Below are 24,553 nucleotides of genomic sequence, written 5' to 3'. Positions count from 1 at the left end.
GATATGTATGTACTAATTTTCTTATGCTATTGAAATTGAGATATACAGTTTTAGAGCTTATTCACTGTGATTTTATTGTTCCAAATATAGGAAACCATGTTTTTAAAATATTATTTTATACTTATTAATTAATATATTTCCTCTAATAATTTTGAAGATGTATGTCATTTCAGCTATTTGCATGCAGTATACCTCTATAACACCAAAAAAGTAGATTTTTTTTGTTTATTCTATGGCTTTAGCTAAATAATAGCTCCAGCATTCTGCTTCATTGAATGCTGCCTCTACTTGTCCATTTCATGTTTTATTTAAAGCTTAGTTTAACATTACTCTTTCCATGCCGTGGTCCCCATTTTTCTGGTTCTTGGACTTCCTACTCACCAGAAATGGTGTGATTCTGCACATCCTGCTTTTAATCATAATTATGTACATTTCTTTCACTATCTCTTTTATCACTGATCCCTTGCTCAGTGCTGACTCCTTGCACATATGGTGGGAGCCAGATAAATAGTTGTGGTTAATGGTGATACGATAACAAATAAGAAAGCTTCTGGAATACCTCTGCACCTGGACATCCGCCAAGTATGTTTCTGGAGATAAAAAGGTAGCCGCTGGGCGTCCATCAATCATGTGAACAGTTGAGACGCTTAGAACACAAAGTACACCCGAGAAGTCCTAATTGATTTCCCAACCCGAAGAAAACTGTTTTCACAAAGGGAGGGAAGAGAAGGGGAAAGAGCAGATGTTGCAGAGGTCAGGGGGACTGCAGTTAGCAACAGTGGTCAGTTGGTGGCCAGCAGCCTTCTGTCAGAAAGGAGAGAGGCCCTGAGGGGAAATGAGCTGTCAGGGGTGTATCAGTGGGTGGGGAACTAGGCCCATAAACAACACTTTAAGATTTATTCTTTAGAATCTGTGATAAGATTCTCTATCAAGATATGAATCTGCCTTGCTTTATCTAGAATTGTACTACTTGAAAAACATCCTGAGGTATACACATGTTCACATACTTCTGAAATAAGACACATGATTATGTTTTTGTTATTTTTTTGCTCAAAATGTAATTTATTCTTACTATTTAAAATATTTTTTATCTATAGGCTAAACAGTATATATCCACTAGGCTAGTACTATGTCACTCATAATGGAAAGTTGTGTGAGATAAAAATTTTATTTTTTATGTAAATATTGTAATTATAGTTCTTACTTGAGTGGAAAATACAATAGTGAAAAATGGTTTGCTTGCTCTGTAGTACTTAAAGAATTATAATGGCAGTAGTTGGATTGTACATCTATGGGGGTGGTATTAAATATTCTTTAAACGCTTATCTAGTGCATAGTGTCTTTGTGATTCCATGTGACAAAACTCTTCAGTGAGCTGCTCATACATATTGATAGCTGATTTTAGTTTTCTTGTTTATTTCCTACCTAATTTAAAATTGGAGACAGTGTGAAAACTAGATAGTAGATGAAGTTTATTTAACTCAGAATCTGTTTTTAATATATACCTCATCTAGCCATTTTGAACAGACTTGTTACATTTATGATTTGTCATTTTAAAATTACATTAAAAATAAAATTACAGAAAAAAACAAATAAAATTACATTAAATATGTGTCTGGTAAAATGCAATGTTAGTATTTCCCGTGTAAAAAGGATGGCTACTATACTAAAATCTTCAAGTCACTAGAATATTACTGCTGTTTGTGTCAGTTATTGGTTCATGAGTAAGTGCTAAAGACCAAAAACTAGAATTCTCTAACTCTGAATTTTGCAATAGCTATGCTATTGGCATTTGATACATTTAATTCTTTGCACTGAAGGCTGCCCTGTGCATGCATCATAGGATATTTAATAAAATCCCTGTCTTCTCCAACCACCAGGCCCCAGTACTACTTCCCAATCCACTGTGACAACTGAAAATATTTCCTGACTGCTCAATTTCCCCTAAGGACAAAGTCGCCCACACTTAAAGAACTGCTAATATAACCTGTTTCATTTAATGAACATTCAATTTTAAATTGGCTAGGGGCTAAAACTATATACATCATATTTGTAATTTAAAATGAATATATAGCTAAATGTAATAAACTATAGTCTTTAGTAGACAAATTAAGTCATCTATAAAACTGATTGGAAACAATATTTGTTGGCATGGATTCTAATTAGTAATTTCAAATTAATGACATTTTGACTAGAATATAATTTACTTTTGTACATACTTTATTAGGGCATATTTATATGGAAAACAGGCTCTAATTATATTTCTGTATACATCTGGGTAGTGTCTGTATTACTTGGAAAAAGTTAAGCTTTTATAAATGTAAATTAGATTGTGCGATAAATTTGGCAAGAATTTGAGGGGAAAAACAGTTGAAGTAAATAATTTTTTAATTTAGTCACTTATGTTAGTCATACTGATAGATTTAATAAAGATATAGGTGATTTATTTTAGGGGCTACAGAAAGCAATAGCTATGGTAGAGTCAAGGTCAAAGTTATCTTCTGATTGCTGCTTGGAAGCACACTCCTCAGTAAATGTGTCTACTGAAAATGAAAGAGGACTTTTATGGTAAGGTGAGTTCAAATGATCTAACATCTTGCTACTTCAAAGTGTGGTTACGGACCAGTTATAACAACAGCAGCTGGTATCTTATTATAAATTAGACGTCCGGTGCACGGATTCTGCACTGGTGGGGTCCCTTGGCCTGGCCTGCGCCCTCTCACAATCTAATCATGCACCCCTCGGGGGATGTCGGGTAGCCGGTTTCGGTTCAACCCCCACAGACCCAATCCAGACAGGAGGGAGCCTGACTCTGTGCATTGAGCGTCTGTCCCCTGGTGGTCAGTGCACGTCATAGCACTGGTCAACCAGTCGTTCGGTCGTTCGGTTCCTTAGGCTTTTATGTATATAGATCCAGATACTTAGTCTCCACATCACATCTAATGCAATCAAAATTTGTATTTTTAATAAATTCCTAGAGATTCTTATACATATTGAAATTGGAGAGACATAGGTGTAAACTTTATTTCCTCTTCCCAAGATGATGTAAGCTCTATGACCACAGAAGCATTGTTTAGTTTATTGCCAGTGTCTGGCTCAGAGCTTTCAATAAATATATATTGGTTGAATGAATGAAACTCATCCATCAGTGGATAGGATACTCTACTCTTCATGACTTTTTGTTAAATTAAGACAGATAAGATTTGTTTATGTCAGCTTGCCAATTCTCAGCTTGCAAATGTTTTATGCATTACTATGAAACACGAAGAGGTTATATTGCTGCACATACCTTTTTAACCTATCATCCTGGAAAAAAGGATGATATTTACAAAATATGCCTGCCAAACACAATTTATATGAGCTACCCCCAGTCATTTTTCATTTGCTACAATATTGCCCATTAGTTATATGTAGCTTAACATCTATCTTAATCAAGGTAGTGAAACTCAATGGAAAAAATAAGCTTGAGCCAATGTGCATTTGGCAGCTTTGGTTTTTTGTTTAGACATTATCTAGATTTGGATATACAAGCTGTATGACAAAATGGGAACCTTGAATTTTTTGTGGTAGTGCTCCAGTTTGTTAGTATTAAGGCTATTTTTCCATTGTACATTCCTGTACTTTTGCATAGAACAATAATTGGCCTTCAAAGGGAATTTTCAGAAGTGGAAATTAAATTAAAGTGAGTAGAATGATAATAGCAAACATTTAATATAGCAACATGTGCAAGGTTGGCTGACATGGCAGCATTCACACTAGACTTTAGACTTTTTAGGACAATGGGATTGAGGAAAAGTCTCTGGTCTCAGGAATGGAGACAGCATCTAGTGCATTCTGGGGCATTGCAAATGGATCTTCTAGGCTGAATGTCAGACTCCCACCTGGGTGCAGTGTGGCTTTGAAGCTGAATTATCAGGGAAGCACCAGCCCTTCCCCGGGTGTGGTAAGAGCCTGGGATTCAGCACCTGAGCACATGGCAGCACCTTGGTCCTAGAGCTGTTCTGCCTGTCCAGCATTTAGGATTGAGAGAACATCAAGACTTTCTCTGGTCTATCCAACAGGCTGGGGTATGAGTCTTGTGGTGGCCACTGGTATGATTCAGCAGCTCCGTTGTTTGTGATTGGAGATCCATTTAACATGGCAGAATAGGAACCTGGTTCATTTATTACCTCAAAACTCTACCAAGATTCATTGCCTGAAAGCTTTTTTTCTCTGAAGCTTTCCAGGAGGCTAACCTTTAGGGGTAAATTCCTGTAAAAATTACTCCTTAAATCTCACCTATTAAATTAACCAATCTTCTGAACTCTCTTGAAGTATTGCTTTTACTAATGAATAAACCGCAGGTTTGTTGCAGAGCTAGATTCACACTCAGGGAGCTTGGCTCCAGAGGCTTGTAACTACAAAACGATGCTTTAAAGCTAACTCAAAATAAAAATAAAAACAGTGCAGTAAATGCTGAATCCTAGGTGGGCAAAACCTCCACAGATGTCTAAAAATAACCACGAAGAAAAGTTTAATTGGCAACTCAAAATTTGGAAATAGTGAGTACTACTTAAAGGAGTATCTCAGGTGAAGATTTCTAAAAATAAAGATGGGGAGGCCCTGGCTGCTATCCTCTGGCTGAAGGCCCAGGTGCAGCACCCACAGGCCAGAGACAGCGCTGATCAAGGCAGTGACTGATGAGCTGACGGCCAGTCTCAGCCGTCAGTGGGCAGCAGTCACGGCTACAGAAGGTTCCCTTCAAAAACCTGGATTTGCATTATAGAAAGTCTTTCCCTCCCAGCTTTATGAAGGTATATAATTGACAAAGAAAAATTGTGTATACTTAAGATATACAACTTGATATTTTGCTATGCACTTTGAAATGATCACCACAGTCAAGCTAATGAACTTATCCATCACTCATATAGTTACCATTTCCTTCCTTTTTTTATTTGGTAAAAACACTTAAGCTTTACTTTCTGAGTAAATTTCAAATGTACATACAGTATTATTAATTACAGTCAACATGCTACACAATAGAACTCCAGAATATGTTCATCTTGCATAACTGAAACTTTAAAAAAACTTAATTGGTAAAAGTATTACATGTGTCCCCTGTTTTCTCCCAATGACCCCCTTATAACCCATCCTCGTCCCCCGCCCCAGGCCTCCACCATCCTATAGTCTGTGTCCATGGGTTATGCATATATGCATACAAGCTTTTTGGTGGACCTCTTTTCCCCCACCCATCCCCCAACCCCCACCTTCCCTCTGAGATTCGACAGTCTATTCCATGTTTCTGTCTCTGGATCTGTTTTGTTCAACAGTTTATTTTGTCCATTAGATTCCACATATAAGTGAAATCATGTGATACTTGCCTTTCTCTGATTGGCTTATTTCGCTTAGCATCTTACTCTCTAGGTCCCTCCATGCTGTCTCAAAGTGTAAGAGATCCTTCTTTTTTACCACTGCATAGTATTCCATGGTATAAATGAACCACGGCTTTTTTATCCATTCATTCACTAGTGGGCACTTGGGTTTTTTCCACATCTTAGCTATTGTAAATTGTGCTGCTCTGAACATAGGAGTGCATACACTCTTTTTGATTGGTGTTTCATGTTTCTTAGGATATATTTCTAGAAGTGGGGCTGAAACTCTGTACCCTTAGACCAACGTCTCCCCATTTCTCCCACACCCTAGCCCCAGACAACCGTAAGACTTTTAATTCTTAGTGTTGTTTACAGGGTAGAATGAAACTGCATCTCTCTCCAGTTCCCTTCTGTATACCCACATTTGTGCCATTGTTTAAACAGGAGGTGGGTGAAAATTGAGTAATTCAGAATCAGGGATGATCTACCCAACATATTCTATCTGTAAAAAGATTTTTGAACCTCTGACTCATGGGACATGAACCAAAGCCTTTTAGCCTCAGTTAGCCTTAACTCTTCTTGAAATGGAAAACATTTGTTGACAGCCTATCTTCTTGCCTAAAATTCATGCTTTAAATAATATTCTGAATATGCAGATGTTTGCATTTAGTTAACACTAAATTTTTTTAAAATTTTTATTATGATATAAGGAAAGTATTTCATTTTATTTTTTGTATACTTCAGTTTTACTGAACACATTGGAATATTGTTTTAAATTTTGTTTAAATGTTCTTTGAACCAAAATATTTACAGAACAGGGAGTTCTTCTAGCCAGCAAATTGTTCCATTTGTTGTGTTTGAGTGTGGAAACATTAGGAATGACAGCATAGATGATGCTGTAGAGCCTTTTCATAAACAACCTAATAGCATTGTCTAATGCGGTCTTTGTTTATCAAAGGTGTCAAAGACTCCTTTGCTATATTTAGGTAATCTCTAAATTTCTTTACTCAAGCATGGAAAACACTGTTTGTTTCTGCTTGGGAGGAAAGCAATATAACCAAATAAAATAATTACACTTAACTGGAAACAATTATTAAAAGAGTCTCAGTTTCAAGAAGGAAAAAAATTATAATTTTGTTTTGTGTCTTTTTAAAGGGGGTACCAAAATGATAATATATTTAATACCATTTGTAAAAATATTGTGTGTGCATTTCATGAAGCTTTGAATTTATCACATAATTGTAGAGCAAATACATTTTTAATAACAACAACTAACATTTATGCTGGGTACTGTTCTTTCTATCTATATCCTATTTTCTAAGAGCTTATGTTATATTTATTAACTGTTCATAATCGAGTTTAAGAAATATATATTTATATAATAGTTTTAATAAGGAAGCAGTATATATTGAAGTCAACATGGGATGGCCATCACAGGCAAGAATGAGCCCAGTGTTTTTGACCTTAGAGTTTAGGAATATTTGTGTTGCCCTAACCGGTTTGGCTCAGTGGATAGAGCGTCGGCCTGCAGACTGAAGGGTCCCAGGTTCAATTCTGGTCAAGGGCATGTACCTTGGTTGCGGGCACATCCCCAGTAGGGAGTGTGCAGAAGGGAGCTGATTGATATTTCTCTCTCATCAATGTTTCTAACTCTCTATCTTTCTCCCTTCCTCTCTGTAAAAAATCAATACAATATATTTTTAAAAAAAGAATATTTGTGTTGAAGAGTGAAGTTGGATGGTTAAGATTTGAATAGAATATATGTAGATCTGGAGTACTTTAATGACAAATTCACAATTTTACATTTAATCTAAAAGGAATTACACACACACTCATGTAATATATATCTCCAAACAGATCCCTTGTTTCATAATTAAGTTGTAATATAAATTAATTAGAATATTGAACTATATGGAATAAAAATCTTATTAGGTAAGTGTTTGTAATATATGTACCATTCCTTCTAAATCTAGTCTGGGATTACCATTAGTAATTATCTCTTCACCTCTTCTTTTATCTTATTATTATTGCCCTAGTTCAACTCTTTTCTCTGTCACATATAATAATTTCTTATTGCTTTCCTAGCCTCTCTAGTCACTCCAGGTTTTGTTAAACCTATTCTTTGTAACTGTTGTAATTTAACATGCTTCCAGAATCCTCCAACAAGCTAACCAACCTTTCAATTTTATTCCAACATTCTCTGCAATACATTCTTTGTGTAAGACTCCCCCCCCCCACTCCCCCCCCCCCCCCCCCCCCCCCCCCGCTACTTGCCTGTACGGGAATATATCCTGTGCCTTTTTAATGTATTTTTCTTATCTGAAATAATTTCCCAATATCCTTGTTTGCTAAAATAATAATCATTATTTATGGACTAGTTCAAATGCTTTTTCTCTTGATAACCTCATAAACTTCAGCCAGAATTATTTGTTTTTACATATGGTCCTTGGCAGTCTGTGTCTGCAGCAAATTTGTATTCATTTATAACAAAGTTGTTTATGTTCATGTTTGGTCTTTCTATCTCATTTGGAAACTCTGTTTTCCCCTTCTATTTTTTCTCCCCTAGAATGTGAAAGTCATATCTGGGCCTCTGGGTCAAACTGGCAGAGATCTTCAGCAAATCATCTTAGAGCAATGCTACAGTTTTGTTTGTGTGAATGTAAGTAGTAAATACAAATGGCCGAAAGCACTTGGGGATCTTACACATGTAATGGGGAAGAGAATCTATGTTTCTTAAAATATTTGATTTTAAGATTTTGATAGGTGAGTTGTGTCATTTAATATGTACTTGGAAGTTTTATTTTTTATCTTTTGAAATCGGAGAATAACATTTTCTAACAAGCTAATTCTCATAATGAGAAGATGTTGATATTTCCTTGGACAGTATTTTCAGTTTTCTATTTTGTACTTGGTATAAAGCAGATAAGACTACACAGGTACAAATTAGTAACTGGTACACATTTAAGAGTTATAAACTTATGGGTGCTTTTTAAAATTGATTAAAAATTGAGCTTTATAAATATTTTGAGTAATTGTATAGAAGTTCTCATGTTTTCTCCTTGAATTAACTTTTAAATAATTTAAGAACTTCTTTTCACCTCCTTTTACTTTTCTGGTCTTTCAGGTTATGACCTCTGCATTTGAAGAAACCCAGAAACTACTGAATATGCTTAAAGAGAGTCATCTTTCTGTTTTGTATCCTGTTGTTGTTATTTCAGTAAGTGAATTAATGCAAACTTTTCTCTCCAAACATATGCTTCCTTTTTGGAATTCAACTTTTTATTTAACACAATTCCATCAAACAGAGGAAATCCATTTAAACCCCATAGAAGAAACTCTTCTTTGTGGATTCTTGAACTTACTCTCTTACTATGAGTTCTATCGACTGCCTCTCCTTCTTTGGTTGAACTGACAGGTTTGGAAAACAATGTAATTCAACCTAGCAACCAATTTCATTTCTTTTTCTTTATTAAAGTCTCATAATGTATTGCTGCATTGACTAGCTGTTTGGATAATGTGAAAGAGCTTTATTTAGCATATTACCAGGATCCTATTAGAGAAGAAATCCTGAAGTTAAAAAAAAAATGAGAGGAAAAAACCAGATGAGAGAAAATTTACTCTTAGGTTCTTTCATCTTCTCTATTACATGGTCAGCAAAAGTACAGTGAGCAACAGATCAAAGAGAATTCCCAGAAGAATATCCCATACAACTTTTGGAGAGATCTTTCTGTGAAAGACTAAAAGAATTTACTTGTGTAGCAGAGGGGAATATCTGAGAGCAAAACCAAGAAGAAAACTAGAGGCGAGGCCCGCCACACTGCCTGAGGAGCCCAATCTGATCTGTAGCATTTTGCTGTGGGAAGGGGTTCCCAACATGAAATTCTCCAAACAAGTGCTTAGCAATTGCCAAGTTCCTAAAGCTCAGGCCTGTTCCATAGTGTGGAAATTTAATTCTTGTTAGTAAGAGCATTAATACAAAATAAAGATAATTCGCACTATAAAGACGTAACTCTAGACTAAGCAGTGCAAGTAGAAACAAATTAGCAATTGAAGGAGGTTTAATTCACTGCTCTGTTTGTTGTATTTGGTTATATGCCCCAAGGATAAGTTGCTTGGGTCCTGCTGATTATGGAAATCTAAGTTCCACTTGACTGATTTTAATAGATGTTTTAATTGGAGTTTTTTAAGAACGTTATGAAAATGTACCCAGTGCTGGAAGGCTCTAAGGCTCTGTAGGATAGTGGTAAGTTCAGAATTCTGTGTTTGGCTCTCTGTTCTTTTCTCCACATTATAACTTGCTTAGAAATTTCATTTGGTCCATGTTCCAAGATATTATTCTGAAAAGGCAGTACAGTGCGTGATGAGGGCAAGGCCTGGATCTCAGAATACCTCAGTTCCCTGATTAGGTTTCTTAACTTTTATGAGGCTACTTTCTTCACTTTAGAAATGAGGCTAATAACCCTACCTCTTAAATCTTTTAGGATTAAAATGAGTGCATGCAAAGTTTAGTTGACATCACAGTACTGGGCCCTTGGCAGGCACACAATGTTAGTTTCATTTAATAGTCTAGCTCCTTTTATTTCCAGTTTGGATGAGATGACTCAAAGTGTACTTGCATCTGATTCCCCAGCTTCAGTCATACATTTTTCAACATTCTATTAAGTACTTCCTTCGCTATCTTCTCACACCTGGCATATCCGATCTATCCCCCATCAAGTTGACTTTCTTAGTGGCAATGCCCTTGTGGCAGGCACCCAGGTGGGTGGGAACCTGTGTCACTTCTGAAATTTTGTTCTACCTCTGTCTCTTTATCAAACACACATGCACAGACAGTTTTTAAACTGTTAGTTCTTCTGTTTCTTTTCTACTGTTGTATCTCAAACTCAGTCCTTTGTATTGCTTCTGTAAATATTTGAATTTAATTTTCTGTTGGCTTCTGTTGCGTTCCATTTTATGTATCCGAGTAAATGCAAGAATTTGTGTGACTACCTGGTGTTCTGTATCAAACTAGGGAAAAGATGGACAATCCTCTATTTATAGAGGAAACCAGTGGCCCTGTGCTCGAATCCATGTGCAAATCAGTGTGCGAGTAGCTCGCTGCCGCTTGCCTCAGTTGGCCACCCCGCCCACCAACGCTATAGCTCTCTGCCCCACCCTCCTGTACCTCCCCTCCGCTTGTAGTTAAACCACCCTTTGCATATTACCTCTTTATTATATAGGATGTCTTTCAGAACTAGTGTGAATATCAGAAATCTGTATACTGTAAATCTACATTCTGTAAACACTATAAAAATTTATGTTAAATTGGGGAGTTGTCACTCCAATTATTATAATTAATATTTGTTCACCTGTTATTTTCTTATTGCATAGGTAGACTCAGTGTGCTGATATTAAAATCAACAAGAAAATGTCACTGGAACATATCTAGAATCTATATCCTTAGGATGGAGCAAATCACTGGGAAAGTAGAGTAAAGAATGGATATTTACCATAGTTAGATTTCATTTCAGGTTCTGCATGGGTTTTGATTGTTACAATGTCAAATTCTCTCTGGCTTTTATGAAAGTGAAATGGGTTAGGAAACAGTAAGTGTAGAAGGTTTTTTCATATCTAAGATAAACTGGTGTAGGTAGAGGCTACTTAAAGAAAGGAACAAAACTTTACTTGAAGAGTAGAAAAAAAATAATTGGGACTTTATCCTAAAAGAACTAGTATATTTATTTAAATTATTCTATTTTATCTTCTATTTAAGAAAATTAGGTTATGTTTGCAAAATTGAAAATTTTTTGCATAATCTTGTAGACATTATATGATAATGTGATTTTCTTCAAGTGATCACTTCTGAAAAATATTTTGGACATATTCAGTTTTGTAAACATTTCCTTTATTAATACTTTGATTATCAACATGCTCTTTTGGACTTCTATTCTTATTTTCTTTTTATATATTTTAAGTTGTGTAATTTTGCCAAGTTCTCGTTTGTAGATGGTGTTGAGTATGATTGAAGGAATTTACCAATGTTAATTTGATCAACTTAATGACATCCTATGTCTTGGTAGATGTAACTTAATTTCATTGTAATTATATTGAATTATCAGAATTTTCCAAATTTCTGCAATCAGCTCGAGACTGACTAATGGGACGGTTGACGATTTTGGCTAAACTCCATGCCAGCATTAAAGTGGGCAGACATAGTTTGATGGGGTCACTTAATAAATGCTCTGTTTCTCAGAGAATCTGTGAGGGTCTATTTTGTATCCTGTGCAGTCTTTTAACTTCAGGCCTTTGGAAATACAGACTCAGATAACAAGCACACCTTGTACTAGGAGAATATGCCCTACTTGAAAGAAAAACAACACTTTTTAAATTCGAGACTGATTGGCATAAAGGAATTTTAAAAATTTCGAATCCTTTCTATGTCTTTTAACAAGAACACCTTATGAACATTGAAAAACAATACTTTCTCTCGTACAGTTAAATAGTGCAGCAATTATGTTTGAGAGTCCTTTTCAGATGTGATTTCTGAAGCTGTTTAGTCCTGTTAAGTTATCATGGAGCCAGAGTCTTTATCCTGAGTTGACTGAAGTTACTCTTAGCCTTCTCTTCTTTGTGGTTACCAAGGGGTATATAGTATTGCTAACACCTTTCAGTTGGCAACTCTCAAGGGTATTATCTGGAAGCTTCTTTTTGAAATCACCTGCTACAATAGCCATCAACCTGGGACATGCTCAGTTTTCTATTTTCTATTCCTATCATGTGTTTTGTTCACTACTTCAATAATGATGAACAGATATTTAAAAAAACAATATATTGAATTTATCAAAATAGTATTAGGTAATTTCATAAAATTTCTGATATAAAAATCACTTGAAAGAACATAGGCTTTTGTCTAAATTAAACAAAACTCAAAAGTGCCAAGAGTGAATTATAGGCTGAATTCTTGGCTTAGAATGATTTGTTATTTTGTGTGTGACAATGGATAAGAGAGTTTCAGGAGACAAAACTAACTACATCTGTTTTTCTGGTCAAGATTATGAAAGCTCTGAAAAATACCTCCACAGGTTTAGAAAGTAAAATAGAGATTCTAATTTATTTGGATCTGGTAGGATTTTTACAAAATATCCCTTGGTGTCTACGGCCATACCACCCTGAACGCGCCCCATCTCGTCAAAATATCCCTTGGTACTACTATCAGATGAGACAATGAACAGTATATTCTCATTTAAAGCTTATTTTTTTTCAATGAACATAGCCCAAAGTAATTGGCAACAAATCTAAATAGAAGTTCAAAATTGAAACAAACTCTTTAATTTTACTTAATGAAGTAGTTTATCACCCTTCTACAGCAAAATACTTTTACAATAACTATTTGGACAGTTACGCAAGAGTTCTTTCCTCTGACAATTTAGACAACTTTATTGGCGCTTTAGGAGAGATAAGAATCTCCTCATGAATTCACTCCAACAAAACATAAATTATCATGTGGGATTTTAATGCTTTGAAAATTTTAAATAAACCTTCAAAAGTGCCTAATTTGGTTCTAGTTACTGGAAAGTAGTTTATTGACATAACAGATCAGAATATATGATATTTAAAATATTTCAAAATGTTTACTATTTGAACATGTCAGCAAATAAAAAAATAGAAAACCATCATCCATTGGCACTTGATACTTTTCACATCTGGGGGAACTGTCACAGAGATGTAAATTGTTTCCAGAAGGTTCTACAACTCACCAATGGCAAAGCCAGGAACAGAATCAATCCAATATGCAGTGTATCAAATACACTTGTTACTTTTATGTGTTAAATAATAAGATGGAACAAGATTAAAAATATATATATACACACATATATGAATTTAATATTTCTTCCTAATAAAGAACAAATGACAATTGAAAAAGCATATACATTCCTTCTTTTAAGTGCTAATGAGTTCTTACTTTAGCTTCACAGGGTATTGAGCCTTTATTGAATTTAATTTTTAAACCATGTGATCCTGTTAAGTTTCTTACATGTATCTTTTTCAACTTTTACTTAACTCTTTGTTATGTGTGTGTCCTCCTGTTAACCCTATTACCACTAGTCTAAGAAAATGTGTTATTATGGCACAAGTTCTTTTAAACAAACAAAGAGAGCTGTTGTAATTCATACTGCCTCCATATTGGATTTATTTATATCTATATGCTTTTATATTATACTTCTATAATTAATGATATTTATACATATGTATTACAGAGCCCTAATTTATTTGTATGTATATTTGAATGGATATTTTATGTGTATTTAATAGGCAATGAATGACTATGGAGTAAGTCCAAATACCTCTTCTACTTCCATCTCAATCATGTTGCTACTGTACCTTATGGCTACTTTGATTTTGTCCTTCAGAAAAGTATAACTTTATTGTATGTTGAAATCTTTGGATGTTTTTACTTAAGATACATTGCAGTTTTCTCTTTCATGGTTGTACACAGCTACAGTGGCAGAAATGCAATCACTTCCACAAATTCTACAAATGTTTTCATTTGTTTTCTGCTAATATTATAAGTCGAAGGTATTTCCTGCCTAAATCAATAATAAAATCTAAAGAATTGTGCTTTAAAATACCTTTTAGCAATTGCAGTTATGAAAGGATTCATCTAACACAGCGATGAGGAATGAAGTCATTCTTGTAGAAGGTATTGAATAGAAAGAATTGACTGTTATTTTAAGTTTAGGAGATCTTTGCTTATGACTCAATGGTCACTGGAAAGTTTGTGCTGTGGGATATAGAAATCCTCTAAGATTAATTGTAAAGCATATGCAATTGATGATGGGTAAAGACATGATTCTCACAGGACACACATTTCTAGTATTCTCTCTGTTAGTGAATATAGGTTGTTCGTTTTCAGATAGAATTATGTTCTAATGGAATGTGCAAATAAATGAATTGCAGAAGACCTTTCCTATGTTTTATGAATAATTATTTTTCTCAATTAAGCACCAGGCTTGGAATCACTATTCATTTTCATATTTTAAATAGTTTACTGAGCTTAGTCAGATGAGCAAAATTATTTGTGAATTTATTTGCCAGGGCTGTCCTAGTAAATCAGTGCATGAAATTTAACATGAAATGCACTGGAGGCAAAATAAATGAAACTAGCCTTCTTTGTCAGTGAGCTTGCATTAATTTTAGCCCTAAAAAGAAATTGAACAACTGGTTTGGTCACTCAATTTTTCAAAAAATATGCCTGGGAATTTTGTTAGGTTTTTTTTTTGTGTGTACTGGATTTTGTATTTTAAATAATGGGAACGTTCTTTAGCTTAATATGTTATGCTATTTCTTTAAAAAGATGGAACCACCTATCTTTAACATCATTGAAGTTTTAAAATTAAATGTTATATGTCTATAATTAATAATAAACTCATGTAATACATATGCTAATATAAATATGCTGCCTCAGTTTTCTGGGAAGCCTGAACTATTCTTTATTGAAAGCATAGAAAGGTGATGGAATCAGTGCAAAAAACTCCTTGCTCCAAACATGCTTTGGCTTGAACCCCGTTTATAATAAATGTACGTGTGATACTTTTGAAAAGTATAGTATGATGAAGTTTTCCTGGCATGAGAGGTTTTATTTTATGGGTTTTTGAAGCTTAACTTATTCTACTTAAATGCTGGGGTACTTGATTCACTGGTACCTGCTAGGGTGGGATGCAGCAAGTGTTGTGAGATGTTAGTATCAGCATTGGAAATTCTGTGTTTTTTTAAATATATTTTTATTGATTTCAGAGAGGAGGGGAGAGGGAGAGAGAGATAGAAACATCAATGGTGAGAGAGAATCATTGATTGGCTGCCTCTTGCATGCCCCTTTCTGGGGATCGAGCCCGCAACCCAGGCATGTGCCCTTGACTGGAATCAAACCTGGGGACCCTTCAGTCTGCAGGCCGATGCTCTATCTACTGAGCCAAACCAGCTAGGACAGCATTGGAAATTCTTCTGTGGGAATGGCATGCCAGGTTCAAGTCACCTGCATGTCTCTTCTGAATACTTTGAGTGTTATTCCCATTTCTAGGTCTTTTGAAGGAGAAGCATCCATTTCTATTTTTTAAAAGTTTCCTATGATTATGGAAATGACAGAGTACTGAATTTTTTGCTAAGCCAGCAAGACTCCAACTGTAATCTTGTGTGTTGAGCTCTTCCCACTTGTAGGAGATGGAACTCGCACTACATTTATAAATCTCAGCCCTTCCCCAACAAATGTTGCCTGCTAATGCATATTATTAGTATAATTTTGTTAGTGTTAATAACAACAGACACTTACTGAATACTTGAAATAATGAATCACCATTCTTTTCTTTAAAATCCATGATCCCATGTAATCTTCAGACCAATCCTGAGAGTTGGTTATCATAGATGCCATTATCTCACTGTAAGACTATGCCTCATGCTCATTTCACTTTACCACATGACGTTCATTAGGGATGTCAATACTTGCCCTTTTCAAGTAATAGAAACCACATTGTTAGAGGAGAAAACGATTTAAAAATCATTTACTAGTGTGCTCTCATTTTGCCAGAGGTAACCCAGGCCGTTTTCTTTGCCTGGATCTGAGATAACTTCTTTATACTAAGGGTTGGCACATTTTTCTAATGAAGGGCCAGGTAGGATATATTTTAGGCTTTGTGGATCATATGTCTTTGGTGCAGCTATTCTACTCTGCTATTATAGTGCAAAAGCAGTCAAGGATAAGATTTTTAAAAAATGGTGTGGTTGTATTCCAATAAAAGTTTATTTGCAAAAAAAAAAAAAAAAACAGGAGGCTGGATTGCACCCATGAACTGTTGTTTCCTAAACTTTGGTTTAGATTTCTTATTCCTAAATGGGCTATTCGCTACAGCTAGTTAGTATCGTGACCTAAAATATCTGTTAGATATTTCTTTAATGGACATACACTCCCTGAGTCATCAAGTCTCATGATTAAAGTATTGCTCATGTATCAATTTCTATGTTTTTATCTCTAGTCTTCATCATTTCTCTAAGGTTTTACAGGAATGTTCAAGTGCTTGAAGTTTAAAATTTTGAATTCATCTTCTTCCCTCAGGAACTCTCCCTTTCCCAAAGTCTCTGTTTCAATCTTGACCTCATCCTAGCCACCATTACAACTTTTGCTAATTGCAAATTGCTCAAGCCACTCTCCTTATTAAAATCTTCAGAGGCTCTGCAACCCTACAGGACAAAGCTCAGTCAGATCATAAAGGCTGGGCCTGGGCTGGCTCTTGCTAAATGTCACGGTCCTTACTCTCGCTGAACACTTTGCCCTGTGGCGGCCCTCATCTGATGTAGTTCCCACATTTCCCCTGTTACCTCACATACCTATGTTTCCTCTGGTGAGTTTTTCTACCTGAAACACCATTATTCTAGTGTTTGCTTGCCTGATTGTTGTTATCCTTAAAATTTGAGTTTTATAGTGCAAAAGTATTTCTTCTTGGAGTCCTCCCTTCATACCCCTGTGCTCAGACTGTTTCCCCAAATGACTACGGACTTGAACTTGCCTTGACATTCCTCTTTCACCCTATTTCAGGGCTGCCTTCTACAAATATGGTAGATGCTTTGTGGCAACTTGCAGAAATGAAGGAGACTGGGAATGAGGAACTAAATAGAAATTATTTCTCAAGTAATAGCTCCATTCTATTAAGAAAGATATTACTGTTCTACCTGAGGTTTTAGGATATTATTTGCTCTGTATAAATTTACATTTTATGAATTTCACTATTTTGATTTATGTTATCCTGCTTACTTTTTGGTAGTTCACTTTTTTTCCCATTTTGCCTTTTAGAAAAAGAAATTTTGTTTCATTCAACAATTATAATTGTCTAATTTACAGATGATATGTTTTTAGTTTTTATAAATCTTATCTTCATTGTTCATGTTAGAAAGTATACCTTATTGTGTCAATAAATGATTACTATGTTCTTCTTTTAATTCATTTTCTGTTTTCACTCTTAAATATAGGATTAAACTTTAAATGTTTCTCATTCCTAAGTGGGACAATTTTTCTCTTGTAAACTGAATTTAGGGGGTGACTTTCCAACATTTTTGGAGGAGGCATTCTTTTTTATTTCAAAATAATAAACTTTAAATGGATCACTATCATATTAAGCAAGTAAAAAACTTGCATTTAGGAACACTAATTTTATCTTTTAGTTCATGTGTGTAGCATTTACTTATATATTTAATTAATAAGAAATATTAGGTTATTTTGACCAAGACAAAACTTTGAATCAAAGATTATGGAAGATAGTTGAAGGTTTCTTTTCCTAGTCTATTTCTGCATTTTATTTGGATTTTGAAATATACTGATTGGCCCATTAGATACTTAAAATATTAATAGTTGAAGGAGGTTTTTTTATTTTTTTGTTTGTTTGTTTGTTTGTTTTCTTGCAATCTATCCTCTTCAATTAAATGGACCCAGAAGCCTGGATCCAGTAAGTAGATGTGGCCTTGTCATAAATATAATATGGAACAAAGGTATCTTCAAACTTATATGCTATGATTACAATATATCAACAGAATGTGATGTTTCACTCAGTGATCTGTGTTCCGCAGCTTACTCCTACACCATCATGAACGCATGTGCTAAGCAGATGTTTCTTAACCATGCTGGCCATGCAAGTTCACTCAGCACTCATAGGTCATGAAAGTGTATCTCATTGTTCGATTCTCTGTGTGCAGACATGCCTAGGCCTGAATTAAAAAAAATAAATACAGTGCATTTTCCATCTTAGGCGTTGTAATTTTCTTCTCTACAAGTTTGATTTGGGTCCTTTGTATATCTTTTTCTGTGTTCAACTTTAGAATCTATGGGATACCATTATAATTTTAATATCTTTGTTAATTTGAACATCTTTTTCAGTTTTGAGTCAGTTAAAAGTGTTGTATTTATTTCCTTATTGTGGACCCTATTTTTCTGCTTCTTTATAAGCCTGGGATTTTTTTTTTTGGTCTGTGTCTATTTAAGGTGTTAAATATGGTTTTTAAATTTTCATTCAACTTGGAAACTTTTCACCATTATTTTTTCATTATTTTTTCTGCCCTTCTCCTTAGCTAGGGACTTTGGTTACCTGTATATTAGGCTGTTTGAAGTTGATCCATATTTCACTGGTGCTCTGTTTATTTTTTTCTTTTATTCTTTGAGTCATAGTCTTTATTTCCTTTTTCAAAGTTTCATTTTAAATTATTTCTGTTGCTATATTTTCAAGTTCACTAATCATATTTTCTGCCATGTCTAATATGCTGTTAATCCCTCCAATGTTATTAATTTTTTAATCTCAGATCTTGTTTTTCACTTTAGAAGTTAGGTTTAGGACTATTTTACATTTCCTTTTCTCTACCTAACATGCTCATTCTTTCTTGTAGATTTTTGAATACATGGAACACAGTTGTTAAATGATCTTAAAGTCATTTTCTATTAATTTTAATATATTTTTCACTTTTAAGTTGGTTTTGATGGATTGATGTTTGTTCAGAGAAAAGTTAGTAAATAAATATAGTTATATTTTAAAAATAAGGTTAGCTAAACAAATCCAGGCTTCATATTAATCAGTGGATTGCTTTTAACTTTTTATTCTGAAAAATTTTATGGATAGTAGAGATGTTAGTTGTAGATGTATGTAATGCTTCAGATAATTGTGCCATAATACAGCAGTGGCAAAGTTATGTTCTTATAGGAGAAATCACTATGTAAAGTAACTGAAAAAAATGTTCATTTTGTTTTTTTAAAACATCTTTTAAAGTAATGTTAGTTTTTTCTATTGACTGTTTAAAATGTGAAGTTTTGGGTTCATTACTTCTTTGATCTTTTAAATAAGATTTGAAAAAAGTGTACACAAATGTAACATTTGTACTGATATAAAACTCATTTATTTTTAATTCTTTGGATAAATAGAAACATTTAAATCTTTTGTGTGGTTAATAATTTATGCAAAGTACATTTATTTTATTTCCTACCTTTTGTTACATGTCATTATTTTTCAGTCTACTAGTTTTGGTGGCATTTTATTCTGTTAAGATTTACAAATAGGTTGTTAAGCATTTGCTCTGAGTTTCCATGATAGCTTATAACTTAATTAGTTTCTATTCATCAGAAGTATGAGTTGAATTTCTTGATGGCATTAATTTAAATTTGTTCTAAAATGCAGTGATTCAATATTGAAAGCTTGTTCTTTTTTTCTTTTTAAAAGCACAATTCATGAAATTAAATCAATTTTCATTAATAGAACCCATGTAATTTATAAATAGTTGAAGTGAGATGAAAGTTTCTAATGTTTTCTAATCCTTAAGATGAACTCTTACTTTGATCTGCTAAGTATTGGCCAGTTTCATCGGTTATTAGATTTCCCTCCTATTTCTTTTGAAAACTTCTGTTTTGAAGATGTTGGGCCTAATTCATACAATTTACTTTTCTCTACACATATGTAGATAATTTTGCAGTATCTATTGTGTGGATTCAGAGGACCTCTGTTCTATCTACCGATTCATTCTAATTCAATTATTTGATAATTACCAGAACTTTCATTTTGACTGTCCTTCCTTCCACTTTGGTGGGCATTAAGCAATGCATTATTTGAATATATATTTATGCTTCACAAATTTACTTTCTTCTTTGTCAAATAAACAAAGAGTCCATTTTCCCTCCTATCGAGAATCCTGACCCCATTTTCAGGCCTTCGCGTGAACATGGACTCTGGAATGAGAGAAGTCTTACATGCGGGGTTATGGAACATTCCTAATGTTTTTAAGAATATTGTATGTGATGTTAATTATTGTCTTTATTTAATGTACCTGTCCTCAGAGACAAGTGAAAAAATCACATTTTAAAGTATAAAAAATCAATTGGAATTCCTCTGGGACCAGGAACATATTAAATGGTTGCTGGAAATAGAAAGCATGTGTACGACTGAATGTAGAAGATAGGAGGCCCAGAGAATCTTTTTTCCAAACTTTGTGAGTGGAAACCTGGCCCACCCACAAAGCTATGAGGCTACCCACATGTTATATGTTTAAGCAATTTACTAGTTTATAGGAGTGAATTGCTACCTTTAAAAAAATATATACATTTGGGTGGGGGATAGGAAGAGATCCTTATCTTTATTTATGTATGCATGAAAATGGCATCCTAAATGGGAAAAATTGTTTTTACAGCAATTTACATGTAGCAAATAAGTGAACAGTGCAAAAAGAGATCAAAGAACTCAACCAAATGAAATGTTTTGCTCTATTTCAATGGATGTAAGCCTGTCCAGGCTGTAAGTTTGTTTTATTAAGGCAAAAACATTTACATTTCTCTTGAGTTATTATGATCATTTTGCAACCCTCTGCTGTAGTCATATAAACCTGCCCAGTTTTTAAAATTAAAATTGATTGTGTTCTTGTATCAACTGAAAGTTTTCCTGGAACTGATAAGTAGCTGCTATATTTTAGAGCTTCAAAATTAGTAGCACAATGAAAAGTATATGCTTAGGTTTCATGGGATTGGTAGTAGGAAGTACACCTGCTGGAAATTATCTTATGCTTTTCATGTCATTAGGCCTCCCCTTCTGGCAAAAGAGAACTGGGAGATGCATCCTACTTCTTCAACCTGATTATACATTTTATAAGTCAATATCCATATCTGTTTCTTTAAAATTTAATTATGTCAACTAATACAATGTTCAGCATCTAGTAATTACTCAAGTATAGGATCTGCATTAATCTTCTATGTTCTATTACTACATGTCTTGAGTTTCCCTATAATTTAAGTACATACTTGGTTTGATGGGATAACATAGGCAGTTTGTAGATGTATAAATAGTTTGCCTGGAACTCACTTTCATGCACCATTTCCTTAATTGAATTCATGCACTGTGTGGTGAACAGCATTGGCCTACTGATTTTTTTAAAAGTGTTGTTACATTTTTTTCTTTCCAAGGAGCTAGTGTTTGTTGTTTCTTACCTTCTATAGCTGGAGTGAAAGTATTCCAGTCCCTGTTTAGACATCTCATGATTTGGTGACAACTTTTAAACACCATGGTACAGTACCCTGTCCGGTGTGGCTCAGTTGGTTGGAGTGTTGTGCCATGCACTGAAGCGTTGTGGGTTTGATTCCCTGTCAGGGCACATGCCCAGGTTTCTAGCTTGGTCCCCAGTTGGGAGCATGCAAGAAGCAGCCAATGGATGTTTCCCTCTCATATTGATGATTTTTTGTTTTTTCTTTTTCTCTCTCCCTCTTTCTTCCTCTCTATCAATAAAAATTCTTTTAAAAAGCTGACAAAAAACATGGTACCATGTCCTTCAGTTCAACCTATCTGTTTTTGCTACAGCACAAATCTTTATAAGAAAAATTAATTTATATGTGATTGATAAAGAAAGGAGTTAGGTCCATATAATGTGGAAGTGGCATCAGCTCATAACTTTTCCTAGATAAGAACAGCCAGAAAAACAGCAATAGAATTAAAACTTGGGAGGAAACATAAAAAACCCTCAACTCAGTTGCTGCACTGAATGCAAAAAGCCTTTATACCATTCATTTTTGTTTGATTGATATATTAGTTTCTCAGAGAAATGTGGTAAAACATCCTTCTATGTTTATTGATTTGGAAATTATGTTTTCATAATTCAGTCATTTGTATGTCATTGCTAAAACATTATTCTCTGTGTTACAGAAAGAGCATGATAAGATGTTTTGTTGTATCATTTTTCTAAAACAGTGTATCTACATATATATGGCTACCAGAATGCCATAACGAAGGAATGATCGGTCCCTATATCACCCACTGCAGCCAGCAAACAGGCTTGATCAGGGGGTGGGTCCAGCAAGCCAATCTCCTGTGTCCCCTCCCCCCACCCGGCCCCGCCCCTGATCAGCCTCTCCCACCCTGATCAGCCTCCGGTCTGTCCCCTCAGCCAGCTCTGCCCTGGATTGCCCAACCTCTTCCCCACTGCTGACCTCCAATTGCCTCCCCTCCCACCCCATTGGGGGCAGGCGGGCCAGCCCACCACCCACAGCCCCTCCCCACAGCCAGCCCTGCCACCAATAGGCCCCACCCCACCCCAATTGGGGGCCAGGCTTGCCAGCCAGGCACCCACGGCCCCTCCCCCCAGCTGGCCCAGACCTGTTTGGGCTCTGATTGGGGCGGGCTGACCGGCCAATCTCCTGCCCTCTCCTCCTCCTGACAGGCCAAGTCCCGATCCACCCCGATTGGGCCAGGTCGGCTGGATCCCACTCATGCACAAATTCATGCACTGGGCCTCTAGTATGAGCAGAGACAAAGGGAAGGGATTAGTAGGAGAGAGTCAGGGTGGAGTATACTTTAAAATTTTTCTAGTCAATAAATGTACATAATTGAACAAATTGCAATCCTTGAAAGTTTTGATAATTTGGTAATGTGAAAGAATATACCTATTTCTGAATGTTCATTCTATATGTGCATTTGCATTTTAAATTATTTATTTTAAGGCTGCATGTCTTTTATAGTCCATAAAAGAAAAATAGTACTAAAACCACAATAATTTAGAGAAATGATGAAAGATCACCCTGTTCTTAAATTTTAAATTAAAAATAATGTTTATAAAAGTTGTTTGAATAATTTCAAGAAAATGTTATTTTAACACTGCTAAAAATAATTCTGTATAAGTTTCCTTTAAATTTAAGAAATAGTTTATTATTTGTTAAATATCCAATTAATTACTTTGAATTAGATTCTTCTAAAGAACTTCATGTACTTAAGTAAGCATACTTGAATTTTATTGATATTGTTCACTTAACATATATTTATAAATATTTACCTTCTGCCTAGTTTCAAATTACAAATTATGATTTAAGTTGAGTGAATTGGTATGATCATATTTTTATACATTTTATAAACAATATTAGCAGTTTATGTTTTTCAGCATTTTATTCTCTATGAGTGTTTACTGCATCTGTATTTATAAAGGATGATTCATTAATCATATTATATATTTATGGCTTGGAATACTTAACTACAAAGTAACACAAATTGATAAAAATAATTATAATATTATAATTTTAGTTTCTTTAATGTTACATGTTCAAAGAAAAGTGAAGAAAAAGTATTCTAATTGTTAATTTTTATATTATTTTGCAGGTGCATTTTCTTGATTATAAATCAGTACATTTTGATCATAAAATGGAAAACCTAATGCAGATTAGGGAACTAGCAAAGGAAGTGAAAGAAAGAAATGTTTTATTATGTGGACTTCTCATATATTACCCACAGGTAGGTAAAATGTTGTTCTCTTCAGATTGTATGTCCTATAGACTACAGATTTGGTAGTGGGAACCTGACTTTGTTAAAAGCAAAGAGATGTGTTAATAAGGAAAATATTGGCTGGAAAATTACTTATCTCAACTTGAGGGGAAAAATCAAAAGAAGTGCTTTGATGAGGGGAAAAAACATGAAAACTAGCAAATGTCTTACACTAGGTGGCCCACATAGAATTGCCAGGTATGCAAATAAAAATACAGAATGCCCAGTTAAATTTGAATTTCAGATAATAAATAATTTTAAGTATATTCCAAATTTGGAACTTGAAATTTGCAATCCATATTTAACTGGACTTTTTATTTAATTGGTAACCCTAATGTCATAATTCTTAGCCATTTGCATGATTTGGAATCGCTTATTTATTTTATGTTAGGCTAAATATGTTGGTGAATGTGTTCTTAATCACTTGAAAACAGTGCTTGGCATTCAGATTACCAGAGGACATGTTATTTAATTACAGAAAACTCTTATCATCACTGTCTTTTAATAGCAGCAAGTTAGTTAAGCAAAAGGTAAAAGAAATTAGCATTATAAATTCTTTGTGCAGAGAAATGTTAAATAAATCAAACTTTTTGGAACCTATTAGAGAAGGTGATTTTTCCTTTTGCATAGATACCTTTCATGGAATTTGAAGAATGCTCTAGAGTTTCTTAGAAGTACCACACAGCAGTCAAAGAAATGAAATAGTCAACTGCTTTTTTAATGGTTTGGAATAAAGATTATTTGGTACTGACTGCCCAGGAAATGACAGGTATTTAAAGTTATATGGCTGATGAATAACAGCTATTGTTGCTGAAATATTTAAGGTGCCTTTTTAGCCTGAAGGTAACATTTCTTTTGAAGCAAGTGAATTTTCATCAATATAAGGTTTATCTTTTAGCGAGTCCCTTAGTT

General features: G+C 34.5%; 1 protein-coding gene across 1 annotated transcript in view; it reads left to right on the top strand.

Moving 5' to 3' along the window:
* CRPPA (CDP-L-ribitol pyrophosphorylase A) overlaps positions 1 to 24,553 on the top strand; it is a 163,949-nt gene that overhangs the window by 62,562 nt on the left and 76,834 nt on the right. The window contains exons 7-9 of the mRNA XM_070424386.1: positions 7,918 to 8,010; positions 8,476 to 8,568; positions 23,480 to 23,611. Of these exons, the coding sequence (XP_070280487.1) occupies positions 7,918 to 8,010; positions 8,476 to 8,568; positions 23,480 to 23,611 (318 nt within the window). The remainder of the gene's footprint in view (positions 1 to 7,917; positions 8,011 to 8,475; positions 8,569 to 23,479; positions 23,612 to 24,553) is intronic.

This window comes from Myotis yumanensis, unplaced genomic scaffold, assembly GCF_028538775.1.
Source record: "Myotis yumanensis isolate MYYU_CA2020_CCGP unplaced genomic scaffold, mMyoYum1.0.hap1 SCAF_9, whole genome shotgun sequence".
NCBI classification, from domain to species: Eukaryota; Metazoa; Chordata; class Mammalia; order Chiroptera; family Vespertilionidae; genus Myotis; species Myotis yumanensis.
Note: the sequence above shows the minus strand (reverse complement) of the source record. Positions and strands in the feature narration are given on the sequence as shown.